At 38.8% G+C, this 13,410-nt stretch overlaps 1 protein-coding gene across 1 annotated transcript; it reads right to left on the bottom strand.

Annotated features, from left to right (window-relative positions):
- Nucleotides 1–4,831: 4,831 nt before the first annotated feature.
- Nucleotides 4,832–9,770, bottom strand: LOC145475215 (pyroglutamylated RF-amide peptide receptor-like). Its single transcript, XM_081455235.1, has 5 exons — nucleotides 9,205–9,770; nucleotides 8,065–8,332; nucleotides 6,643–6,897; nucleotides 5,407–5,725; nucleotides 4,832–4,908 (listed from the first exon to the last, which is right to left on the bottom strand). The coding sequence occupies exons 1-5, from the start codon at nucleotides 9,309–9,311 to the stop codon at nucleotides 4,832–4,834; spliced, it is 1,026 nt and encodes a 341-aa protein (XP_081311361.1). The 5' UTR covers nucleotides 9,312–9,770.
- Nucleotides 9,771–13,410: the final 3,640 nt, after the last annotated feature.

Here is a 13,410-nt window from a genome sequence, read left to right as displayed (position 1 = left end):
CACGACGGAGGACTTGAGCTTGAGTTAATTCATCGGCCAAATTTTGCTAGATATATTTTAGATCAAGGTTTTGTTTAAAGCCCGACACTTTTGATGTTAAGTTAATTTTGAAAATTGAAATTCATTCTGTAATCCGAATCACTCTCGGTTTCACACCGCCCTGATTACAACGTGAGTTTGTTATATCATACACAATAAAATTATTATTTTCATTAGGTGGAGAAACACCAAAAATTGACTGACGTTTTCTACACTGCGTCTATCATCCAGACATGCGCATAATAAAGCGATGGACAATGCGCTGTCGGATTTTCTCCGCCTTGAGAAAGACAAATTCTTAGAGCGAAGTGAAATAGGGCTGTCATATTTTCGTGTCATAAATTGTTGGCAGGGAAACATGATTAGCATCTTCAATAAATATATCCTTGCTATTGAGGTCATTTTAGTTTGAAAAACAACCAATAACACAGTAAACAATAAATAACATAGTAAACTCACCACTTCCCTTTAGCTTCGTTTAATATAAAGAATACAAAAGCGACGACTGTCTCTCTCTTTGTACACTGGACTTTCTTTGTCTACAGGATAACTGTAAAACAATCATAAATTCATTCAAGACATGTATTTCTTTGATAAATCTCAGTTTTTGCCTCCAACACAAAGGTGGTATAAAGCGCATTGTTAAAATTTAATAAGGAAGACGTGGATAAAAACGTTGAGATATAGAGACACAGGAAAACTCCTCAGAAAGTGAAAGTTGCAGACGAAGAAAGATATACATGGACAAGCAAAACTAGAATTTACTGACGAAGGTAAGCTCACAAAACTGAAAGTCACAGATACACAGGAACACGCAAAACTGAAAGTCTTCATCGCGAACAAAAATGGCAGCAAAACGACAAATTCACAGACAAAAATAAAGGTGTAAAAATGAAGGTCACAGACGAAAACAAACAAAACTGCAGGCAACACACTAGGATAAGGGCTCACAACTTTAAACTATACACTAAGATAAACACACAGCTACCAATCAGAGGCTAAACTAGACGTATGGAACTGACAGCCACCATCAAAATGAACACAAAAGGGAAAATCCATGAAGACGAAGTCAACCAGTGTTATTGCCTTCAAAACAATAATTCTCTCACTCAGCAATAAGATTATCCTTGTTCAAGCTAAATTAAAACTTAATATGTATAATCATAAAACCAATGAAGGTTACTTTTCTTGCCTTTTATTGAGATGTGAGAATCGGAACGAAATCCCGCTTTACCCATTTCAGCAACAAGGCTTATCCCCTAAAAAGGACAATGATACATTAGTGCTTAATTTTAATATAAATTCAAAACATTTTTAATGCAGATACAGTACGCATATCAAACGAAAGCATCGAATCAACAATATCTTATGCCTGACGAGGATAAAATCTTTGGTGGTTGTTTAGTTTTGGATTTTAGAAAGTGATAACGTCACGTGAAAACGATCTATTAATGGTTATTTGACTGTAAATTATTAATGATTGTAGTATGCTATGTAACGCAACTTATAATCTCCTCAAATACCTCCCCACATTAAAGTAGTACATGAAACATATCTGTTCTGAATATCGCGAGTTGGCTTAAAAAGCCTTTGATTATCAGCGTATTCCGTTCTTAGCTAGCCGAAAACTTTGCAACTGAACAACAGCAATATATCGGTTGGCTTCGGAAAGCTACATGCAAGTTGATGCTATATTTGTATAACTGTGGCGGATACTGGGCTCGCTTTACGGATACGCGGCAACAGAGGAACTTGGCAGAAAATAAAAGACGTAACCTTTTTGACGTCATCTGAAGATTAAATATATTATCGAGGCCACATTTTAGACCTTCAGTGACCGAGCGAGGGAACATACAGCAGTTTTAAACTGAAGTTGTCGGATACTGAGTTCTAGATGTTGCGTACGTTGTCAGCGCAATGAGTGCCCCTTTTATTCTTAGCTGTAAAGATGTTGTTCCTATTTTTTCTAACAGAGTAATGCACTTTTAGGTCTATAAAACTGATGAACGCGTTCCCGTCGTGCAGTCTTTCTAAAAACGTCAAGCGTGGATTAGGCTGTTCACAGCCCTCTATTTTCTCGTATTTTTAATCGATCTTTTGAACGCGCGGATAGAATCGCGAGAGAACTGGTATTCTTCGTTTGGCTTCATCCACTCGCCTCCTCACCCCCACCCCCGTGTGCTTTGCGTTTGCTTCGCTCGCTTTTTCTTGCATGTGCTTTGAAAAATAGGGAAGCTGTGAACGGTCTAGCGTTCATTATCTTCTAACAGGTAAAGGTAAAGGTAAAGCCTGCATACGAGCCAAGTGGCTCATCAGGCCGGAGCTTATCCCGGTTTCTGTAGCATGAAGCGACTAGGCATTAAGTTCGCCGGTACCCATTTATACACCTGGGTGGAGAGAGGCACTGTGAGAGTAAAGTGTCTTGCCCAAGAACACAACACAATGTCCCCGGCCAGGGCTCGAACCTGGACCGCTCGATCCGGAGACGAGCGCACTAACCATGAGGCCACCGCGCCTCCCAGAACAAGGAACAACAGAACAAGGAACAACACCTTTTGTTTGATATAATAGAAGTGCTGACAGCTTACAACTAGCCCACGCTTTCTCACGGGTGTTTTTTAAATGTTACATGTTATAAAATTATTATTTGCTTCAAAATTATTCCGTTAGGAATGTTTTACATCCCATGAAAAAGGAACACAATGACACAAAAAGAAACAAAACAAAACAAAAACATTACAATAAACTGTGCAGACAATATTTACCACCATGTTACATTTCTAACTTTCGACGAACCATAATTACCATGTCTAAAGGTTTGGAGTAAAGATGAAACAATAACAATCCTTACCTTAACAAACGGGCGGAGAGACGGAGATGTCTAGCATTGATGCTGAAGCCAACCCAAAACAAACCGACATCACTGAGTACATTGCCAGAAAAGGAAGCTTGAAATCACAACAGTTCACTAATCATAATCAAAATTATAAGTGTCACTATAACTTTTGTTGACCATCTTCTTCTCACCTGCCGTTCGAAATTTTATTTGAATAACTATCATGAAAAGTGATAGAAATGTACTTTGAAAGCTGTCTGTATTTTCGAGTAGTGTTTCACTAATTTTATTTACCTTTGGAAAAACATGGCTAATTTTACCGTTCGAATTTCTGCATTTTCAGAATTACATTACATGTAGTTAGACTGAGAAGGCCACGTGTTAAAGAGTAAGATGTGATTCGAAATATATAAAGTCGGAAATGCTATGATCCATATAAATAATCATTAGCTTTTCCAAGACTTCAGACATAGTTTCAAGTAACTGTAAGTTTAGCATGCGTTATGTCCTCCTGTCTCAAAATTCTCCACGGGTCTCTTTTAGTTAATTAGCAGCTAACAAGCGTTCTGCGGACGCTGTAATATCTACCTTCTCTGGGTCATTTATTTTCTGGTGGTAAATTTGTATACTATGAATATCAATCTTACAAAAACAAGTATCAGGTGTTGCCTAATTATGCGGGATTTGAAGTAAAAACACTTGTCGCGTGAGTGTAGGATTTTAGGAAAGGAAAAAAAATTATTATGACGAAAAACTCAAAGCATAGTGTCATTTTATTGCAAAGCATTTCCTGTTATTCAACAGTCTGCGGATTGAAGTATCCTGACCAATCAGGAGAATATTATCTGCTATACATGCGGCCCTTCCTGCGATCAACGCCATCTCGTGAACAACTACATTGTCCCTGAAGTGATTCTAATTCGTGGCTTTAACGGTTTAGTTTAAAATAAAATCGTCACATTTGTGGCCATTTATACCCAATAGTTGGTTATCATTATTTGTTCTACCTTTCTGTTCAGTAAACTAGTCAGAAGCCTTGTGGAGTTCTCGATATATTAATTCCGTAAAATATAATGTATTGCAATAAAAGGAAATTTGTTCAAAACTAATGCCGGCACATGTTTATAAGGGCGCTTCCCCTGTTTCAACGACGAAACGAAACGACTGTCCTACCGACCCACTCGCTTTTTGGAAAATCCGAGGGAGACGATGAGAAACGAAAGGACTGTCCAACCGACCGACTCGCTTTATCAATTAGATGGAAACCAGAGCGAGTCGATGGGAAACGAAAGGACTGTCCAACCGACCGACTCGCCTTCGTTGGAAACCCGAGGGAGAACTCGGGAAACGAAAGGACTGCCAACCGACGGACTCACTTTAGATGGAAAACACCAGGGGGAAGATGGAAAACGAAAGGTCTGTCCAACCGACCGACTGCTTTAGTTGGAAAACCGGAGCGAGAAGATGGGAAACGAAAGGACTGTCCAACCGTCTGATCATGACTCGCTTTAGTTGGAAAACCTGAGGGAGGGCGATGGAAAACGAGACATTTTATGAGGATGGCCTTATGTGCGAATGAAAGTGTCAGTGGACCGAAGATATATACAGTTAGATTCAGGGTATGTTAATAAGCCTGCATGACTTAGAAGACTCGAACCTTGACGCAGTTATCAGGGTCAAATAAACAGTTTTGTTTTGTAAGTTTATTGTCTGTTTCAGCTGCATCTTTAAGCGTCTAACAAAGTGTGCCTTCATACATTACTTATTAACACGTAATACTCCAGCTAAATTTCCCAGAAAAGCATAAAATGATTTAAAATAGTAAAATAGTGCAACCATCAACTAAGTCCTTCTAAAACTTCAAATTGTCGACGTAATGACTACGGCCCGTATGCAAATGTTGAAGTGTTTGTCAACCGGCTCGCTACTTCACTTATCACTGGTTACAGAGCATTTCTACATTGGTTGGTCAAACCGTATAGCTACCACGTTCACATGTCCACCAGTCTCAATGTGCTGATCTGGACATAATTCTGTAAAAAAGTAATAAAGAAATTAAACTCATTAATTGTACGTGATTCTAGGATCTGTAATACACCGAGATATGTTGTTGTAACGTGGAATATTTTAATTAATGAAAACACTAAGCAGGAGCAAGAAAATTATGCAAAATGGTTCTATCACATGCAGTGATAGTGTTATAGTCGAAATCGCTGAAACGGGGTTTTTTCGACTATTGGCTCTGTGTGTGGTTCTTTTTTCAGACAAGTCATTTGCAGAATTCTTTTTCCTGTAGCACTACATACACTGATGCAACCAGTCTAAATAAAATAGTTTGTCTTCCACGAGCATCCACCTGACAAAATTCCAAAAAGAAACTTGAAAAAAGCCGTACTCTTCATTATAGTTGACACTCTCGAAAACGCATAATTGCCTTTTTTTGTGGAGGACAGAGACGTGCAGAGACACTTTTTCTTCCATTAAGACCTTTGTCTCGTTGTGCGATATGGTTAGCTTAATCTTAATCTTACCACGTTCTGAAGACTTCCTTCTACTTGGTGGTATCCTCGTGGTTGGACTCCAGGAATCCGTGGAGCCGGGACATCTGCAGTATATCATTCCCCTCATCTTCTCTCGGAAGTTGTGGCTTAACAGAGCGTACGCAAATGGGTTCACGGCAGTATTCAGCAAGATCAGCGTGTGAATAGTGAGGTATGTCTCTTTACTAATGCGGTGAGATGTGTAGTAGTCTATGCTATGCGCAGTTATGTCAGACACCCAACAGATCCCAAATAAGACAGTGACAGTTACCACCATCAAGGTGACTCGCTTTCGCATCCTGATTACGCCCTGTGTATATCGAGACACAAATCCGGTTACGATAGTAACAATTTAATCAGAAAAATAAATTGAAAGTAAATGTTAACAAAGAGGCTTGGAAAAAAGTATGGATGTTACCATGGCAATGTTCCAATCCAGATGTCACAGCCCCAGTACCACCACAAATGCGATTCCAGAATCACAATAACGTCAGATTTACAACGCGTATGACAACCACGATGAAACAATGATAACATCACACTTACAATGTCCAACCACAATGTCACAACCATAGTGTCAATCATAATGCCACACTCACAATGTCACAACCACAATGTCAAAACCACAATGTCACAACCACAATGTCACTGCCATAATGTCACAATCCTAATGCCGTCACAACCATAATGTCTTAACCACAATGTCAAAATCACAATGTCAAACTCACACTGTCGATCACAATTTTACAACCACGATATCACAACCACGAGCGAACATAACAATAATCACAATAACTTCAGATTTACAATGCGTATGACAACTACGATGTCACAATGATAACCTCACACTTACAATTTCCCAACCACAATGTCACAACCATACTGTCACAATCACAGACGCTCATAATGTCACACTCACAATGTCACAACCCCAATGTCACAGCCACAATGTCATAACCACAATGTCACAACCACAATGTCACAGCCATAATGTCGCAATCATAGGCCGTCACAACCATAATGTCTCCACCACAATGTCACAGTCACAATGTCCCCCTCACACTGTCGATCACAAGTTTACAACCATGATGTCACAACCACGAGCAAACATAACAGTAACACAACCAGAACGTTCTAATCACGAAAACGACATAACAATTACATCATCACGAACATCACAATGTTCCTGGATTCCCTTATGTGAAGACCTTCCACCTTTACACTTACTCTTTGTTGAAAGGCAAGTTGATTGTCGTGATCGTCGCGTTTAAACCACAGAGTGTACACGATTCTGGAATACAACCCTGCCATCAGTACTATAGTCAAAAGTGCTGCGGATTTCCATAGCATATCATAAGCCTTGGGCATCCAGTCCTCTCCTTTCACCCGGATATTCATACAAGTATTGTCCTTTACGGTTACTACCACGAACATAGGCAGATTGATTATTACTGCGAAGATCCAAGAGCCAGCAATGGCCTTCTGAAATTGTTAAACATAAAGGTTGTGATAACGATTCCTGCCAGAACTGATACTCGTAACACACGTTATAATCAAGGACAAGGACAACTAGAGAAGCAGGGACTCTTCTGATCTTTCTGCGTCGTTCTCAAACTCATTAATGATTCATTAAGTTTAAACAAAGGAAATCATGACCGTGACGGTGTTTGAATATCTGATCTTAATTAGTATAGATTTTTACGATTTTAATTCTCTGTTTCCTCCTTAGTTTTAGTTTCGATTGAGAAGATATATCAAACACTCAAGACAGTGTTTGACCACATTTCCAAAGACTTCGAAGTTCGTCAAAAATACTCCGCTACGAGTCGTATTTTCAACTTCTTTGCAGAGTTTGGAAATCTGATCAAACGCTCTCTTTCGTGTTTTATATATTACTTAAAAGCCCATCAAATAAAAAATGATAATAAACATCTTAATTGACCACTCCCCTAATGGGGCTTTTCAGTTCCAATAAAACCAAATGATGAAACAAATAATGCAAATGAATATAACATGGTTAAAACTCCCAACTGGTAGGACGCAGACCAGTTGGCTATTTACAAGCGTGGCAGAGGAGTTGAACTAGGGTCTACCGAGAAACAACTCCAGCTTGGTGGTCAGAGAGGGACTTGAACCCGTGACCTCCGGATTTCAAATCCGGCGCCCTAACCACTCGGCCACGCTGCCTCTACATTTAAAAGCAAATTAGCAAATTAAAAGCAGTTTAATCTTTTTAGAATCTTTAGCTGGAATGTTGCAAAACCTCCCTGTGCACTACATGTATATTGTCTTTCCCAAAATTTGGGCTAACCACTCTTCGTTCCAAAAGCGACGTTTTATTTTCTTCGATAACAATATAGACATTCATACCAAAAGAAGTCGCTGTGTGTACTGCATGAGTGCCCTTGTGAGTAATGGAGACGATACCCCTAACGCAGACCCAATAAGCTCATGAATGACATGGAAAGGGGAAAACCAGGATTGACGCGAAACAAATTAGCATTTTGTACGAAGTAAATATCGAGCAACCCGTGTCATTTTATTAGAAAGAGAAACTTCAACGAATGTCCAGGATTAAGTATTATTATGTCACTTACCTAAATCTAAATCATTCTTTATTTACACCTATGGCCATTATCAGTGACATACCTTCAGTTTCCCCGTGGTAAGTCTCCTATTTTCATAAGGGTAAATCACTGCAAAATATCGCTCAAAAGCAATAACAAGCAGAGTGACCATCGAGGAAAAGCCTCCAATCCACGCGAAGATTGCAGCTGTCACCAATTTGCACAAGAATATACCAGCCAATCCATCGGGGTGGGTGATAGTGATTCTCAAGATAACTTCTGGTGTAATAAACGCTGCGTACATGATATCTGCTATAGCCAGGTTTACTAGTAGACAGTTGATGGGAGTCCTGTAAAATACGATAAATATGAATATAATATATATAACTGAAGCAAATAGTCGTTAGATCACGTCCTTCGTGTGCGCTCATGCGGAAACGGCATCGCTTGTAATTTAAATCTATAAATTCCCTTTTATTTCAATTGAACAGAATTTGATAATTTTAGATGAACCTACATTTATTAAAAGCATATTTCACCCGATAAGCAACAAAACATTCCAATATCTTTAGTGTTGACCACTAGAGGAAATATAACATTACACCAAAATAAAATTATTTAGTAAGGAGTTCTTTTTTTTTTCAAAATTTACTGCCTAACCCACCAAATGCAGTAGTTGGTGTTCAATCACGAGATTCATTTAGCCAGCTCTTGAGCTTTTTTCCGTTAGTTTGTCTTTTAATCGTCCAAGAGTATCGTTAAAGAGGAAGTACATTGTACGACTGATTTTTTTTCATGGAAATGAATGAAAGTTAAATGAGGAATGCAATAACGAGAAGCTGTTAAAGACCTTCGGCTTAATAGCATGTCAGGTTGGGGAAAGTCTCTTTTGATATTCATCCATCACTTATTACAAAAAGTTTTATTTTTATATCTTCATTAAACCCTCATTTCTCTTTTCATTTATTTTTTTCAAATCCTCTAATATCCACCTCTCCCCTCAGTACCACTACTAAAATCCATGTAAAAATCCTCAAACTATCATTGAATGTTTCACTGTAAACCTATAAGGCCATTTCGGATAGCACGAATGATGAAACGAATGAAAGATATTGCATTCAAAAGTACTCACCCTTAAGCAAACACTGGTAATCTCGACTTTTTAAAAACTATTTAGATAAAATGGATAAGCGTGGTTTCACGAGTTTTAATGCGGGCCTACCTCATATCCCGATTTCTTTTTATGATCACACAAACGAGTGAGTTTCCAACAATGTTCACGAGGAAGACGATGGCGTGTACCGTTGCTATGGCAGTTGATTCGGGCATGACTGGAAAGTCTCGATAGACACTGCTACAGAGTTACAGGACCTGGATAAGACGAAGGTATGCATAAGAATAATAAATGATAATATGGTATATATTACCAGTTTATAAGTATAATGTATTGGCGACCAGAAGATCTGTTAGATCTTATAACCGCGCTTTTAAAATTTAAGTGTATGCTTAGCACTACCGTCGGAACGCAGTGCACATTCCAAAGCAGTCCTCGATGATTCTTTTGTTACTGTAGACATCACATTACTTGATCAACACAGACTCTATTATTGCACCATCAGCGGTAGCCGTTGACAAATCTCCGATGACGTAACGGTCTTAATCTGGAACTTTCCTCGGGATATGTATGGGCATGAACGATATGAACGACACGATAATAACACTATTAACAACAGCTTTCTTTCTTAAAAGTCACGATTAAATTTAATTGGTGTTTTCCACAAGTAAAGGGCTAGCAAAGTAGTCACACGAGTCATAATGTAAGACTTCCGTTATCCACGGCTACCTTAAGTACAGTGGTTATTTCCCTACCAATGACGTAATCCGTACATGTTCTGACATTTTCTTTGCTTGGCTTGCAAATATTTAATTTTCCTTCTGATCACCGAACTCGCTGCGATGAAACAGCCAAAGAATTTACTTCATTTGCCTAAAACCACAAGAACTATTCGCAAACTTGCAAATAAATTGATGACCGTTGCTTCTGCCGAAATCAACTTGCAAGGTAAACACGATCTTATTTGTCACGTAGCGAAAGTGAAAGCTGCAACATCAGCGCATTTCATGGCTGACGTAATGCCTTTTTTAGCGTATTTATTATTTCCCTTCGAATCCAACGCCTCGATAAAACCAAAAGAAAATATATTTTACACACCAATAAAGAAAACAATATCCGTAACATTGTCCTTGTATTAATGTTTCAACAGCTTTTGGCGAGTAAACATCACAGGTTGCGTGACTCAACATTTGGCCGCGAGGAAGTTTGGGTCTGGTCACCGACAAAACTAAAAAAATAAAAAATAAAAAAAACAAGAAGATCTCTTAGATCTTATGACCGCGCTTTTAAAATTTAACTGTTTTCTTAACACTACAGTCGCAACGCAGTGCACGTTCCAAAGCAATCCTTGATGATTCATTGATTACTGTAGACATCACAGCACTTGATCAACGCAAACTCTATTATTGCACCATCAGTCGTAACCGGTGTGAAATCTCCGATGACGTAATAGTCTTAATCTGGAACTTTCTTCGGGATATATATGGGCATGAAGAAACGAACACTATTAACAACAGCTTTCTTTCTTAAAAGTCACGATTAAATTAAATTGTTTTTTCCCTTGAATAAAGGGCTAGCAAAGAAGTCACACAAGTCACATAATTGAAGAATTGCGTTATCCACGGCTATCTTTAGCACGGTGGTTATTTCCCTACCAATGACGTAATCCTTGCACGTTCTGACGAGCTCTTTGCTTGCCTTGCAAATATTTAATTTTCCTTCCGATCCATGAACTCGCTGCGATGAAACAGCCAAAGAATTTACTTCATTTGCCTAAAACCACAAGAAATACTCGCAAAATTACAAATAAATTAATGAACGTCGCTTCTGGCGAAATAAACTTGCAAAGTAAACACGATGTTATTCGTCATGTGGCGAAAGTGAAAGCTGCAACGTCAACGCATTCCATGGCTGACGTAATACCTTTTTTTAGCGTATTTATTATTCCCTTTAAATCCAACGCTTTGATAAAACGAAAAGAAAATATATTTTACACACAAAAAGAAAACAATATCCGTAAAATTGTCCGTGTATTTATCTTTTAACAGCTTCTGGCGGAAAAACATCACACGTTGCGTGACTCAACATTTGGCCGAGCGGAGGTCTGCGTCTGGTCACCGACAGAAAAAAAAAAATAACAAGAAGATCTCTTAGATCTTATAACCGCGCTTTTAAAATTTAACTGTTTTCTTAGCACTACAGTCGCAACGCAGTGTACATTCCAAAGCAATCCTTGATGATTCATTGATTACTGTAGACACCACATTACTTGATCAACACAAACTGTATTATTGCACCATCAGTCGTAACCGGTGTGAAATCTCCGATGACGTAATAGTCTTAATCTGGAACTTTCTTCGGGATACGTATGGGCATGAAGATACGAACACTGTTAACAACAGCTTTCTTTTTTAAAAATCACGATTAAATTAAATTGTTTTTTCCCTTGAGTAAAGGGCTAGCAAAGAAGTCACACAAGTCACATAATTGAAGAATTGCGTTATCCACGGCTATCTTTAGTACGGTGGTTATTTCCCTACCAATGACGTAATCCTTGCACGTTCTGACAAGTTCGTTGCTTGGCTTGCAAATATTTAATTTTCCTTCCGATCCATGAACTCGCTGCGATGAAACAGCCAAAGAATTTACTTCATTTGCCTAAAACCACAAGAAATACTCGCAAAATTACAAATAAATTAATGAACGTCGCTTCTGGCGAAATAAACTTGCAAAGTAAACACGATCTTATTTGTCACGTAGCGAAAGTGAAAGCTGCAACGTCGACACATTCCATGGCTGACGTAATACGTTTATTCTGGCTGACGTTTATTATTAACCGCGCGGCCATGGGCCGAGCGCGGTTCTAGGTTTACCCGTGGTTTATTTTTTTTTTTTTTGTCGGTGACCAGACGCAGACCTCCGCTCGGCCAAACTTTGAGTCACGGAACGTGTGATGTTTTTCCGCCAGAAGCTGTTAAAACATAAATACACGGACAATTTTACGGATATTGTTTTCTTTTTTGTGGGTAAAATATATTTTCTTTTTTTTTTTTTATCAAAGCGTTGGATTTAAAGGGAATAATAAATACGGTGAAAAAAGGTATTACGTCAGCCATGGAATGCGCTGACGTTGCAGCTTTCACTTTCGCTACGTGACAAATAAGATCGTGTTTACTTTGCAAGTTTATTTCGGCAGAAGCGACGGTCATTAATTTATTTGTAATTTTGCCAGTATTTCTTGCGGTTTTAGGCAAATGAAGTAAATCCTTTGACTGTTTCATCGCAGCGAGTTCATAGATCGGAAGCAAAATTAAATATTTGCAAACCAAGCAAAGAACGTGTCAGAACGTGCGAAGATTACGTCATTGATAGGGAAATAACCACCGTACTAAAGATAGCCGTAGATAACGCAATTCTTCAATTATGTGACTCGTGTGACTTCTTTGCTAACCCTTAACTCAAGGGAAAAAAACAGTTAAATTTAATCGTGACTTTAAAGAAAGAAAGCGGTTTGTAATAGTGTTCGTATCTTCATGCCCATACATATCCCGAAGAAAGTTCCAGATTAAGACTATTACGTCATCGGAGATGTCACAACGGCTACGACTGATGGTGCGATAATAGAGTTTGTGTTGATCAAGTGCTGTGATGTCTACAGTAATCAATGAATCATCAAAGATTGCTTTGGAATATGCACTGCGTTGCGACTGTAGTACTAAGGAAACAGTTAAATTTTAAAAGCGCGGTTATAAGATCTAACAGATCTTCTTGTTCCCTTTAAATCCGACGCTTTGATAAAACGAAAAGAAAATATATTTTTTCCAGAAAAAAGAAAACAATATCCGTAAAATTGTCCGTGTATTTATGTTTTAACAGCTTCTGCCGCAAAAACATCACACGTTGCGCGACTCAAAATTTGGTCGAGCGGAGGTCTGCGTCTGGTCACCGACAAAAAAAAAAATTATAAACCCCGGGTAAACCTAGAACCGCGCTCGGCCCATGGCCGCGCGGTTAATAAACCACGGGTAAACCATGAACCGCGCTCGGCCCATGGCCGCGCGGTTAATAATCGCTTATTACTAGTTGTTAAGTGTGACGAATAGGGCAGAGTAAGCGAAGGAAATGTTCGAAATCTCGTCGCAATCCTCCCATCGTCGACGACTAATGCCCCCGAGGAAAACAAAAGTTGAGTTTTTAGGTGGAAACTGGGATCAGTCCAAAACTGGGCCGGGTTGTTCGAAAGCCGGTTAATGCTGACCCAGGATTAAAAGTTAACCAAAGTATCAATTTTTCTTGTAAAAAAATGTTTTTCAT

This window comes from Orbicella franksi, unplaced genomic scaffold, assembly GCF_964199315.1.
Source record: "Orbicella franksi unplaced genomic scaffold, jaOrbFran1.1 SCAFFOLD_44, whole genome shotgun sequence".
NCBI lineage: Eukaryota > Metazoa > Cnidaria > Anthozoa > Scleractinia > Merulinidae > Orbicella > Orbicella franksi.
This window is presented reverse-complemented; position numbering and strand designations above follow the sequence as displayed.

Bases quoted from the DNA above. Each gene is read 5' to 3' on its own strand.
- LOC145475215 (XM_081455235.1), bottom strand. From the start codon at position 9,311: ATGCCCGAATCAACTGCCATAGCAACGGTACACGCCATCGTCTTCCTC. The intron at 8,333-9,204 runs GTAGGCCCGCAT...CGTATTTTACAG, and splicing joins AAAAGAAATCGGGATATGAG to GACTCCCATCAACTGTCTAC. The intron at 5,726-6,642 runs GTAAGTGTAAAG...CGATATACACAG, and splicing joins AACTTGCCTTTCAACAAAGA to GGCGTAATCAGGATGCGAAA.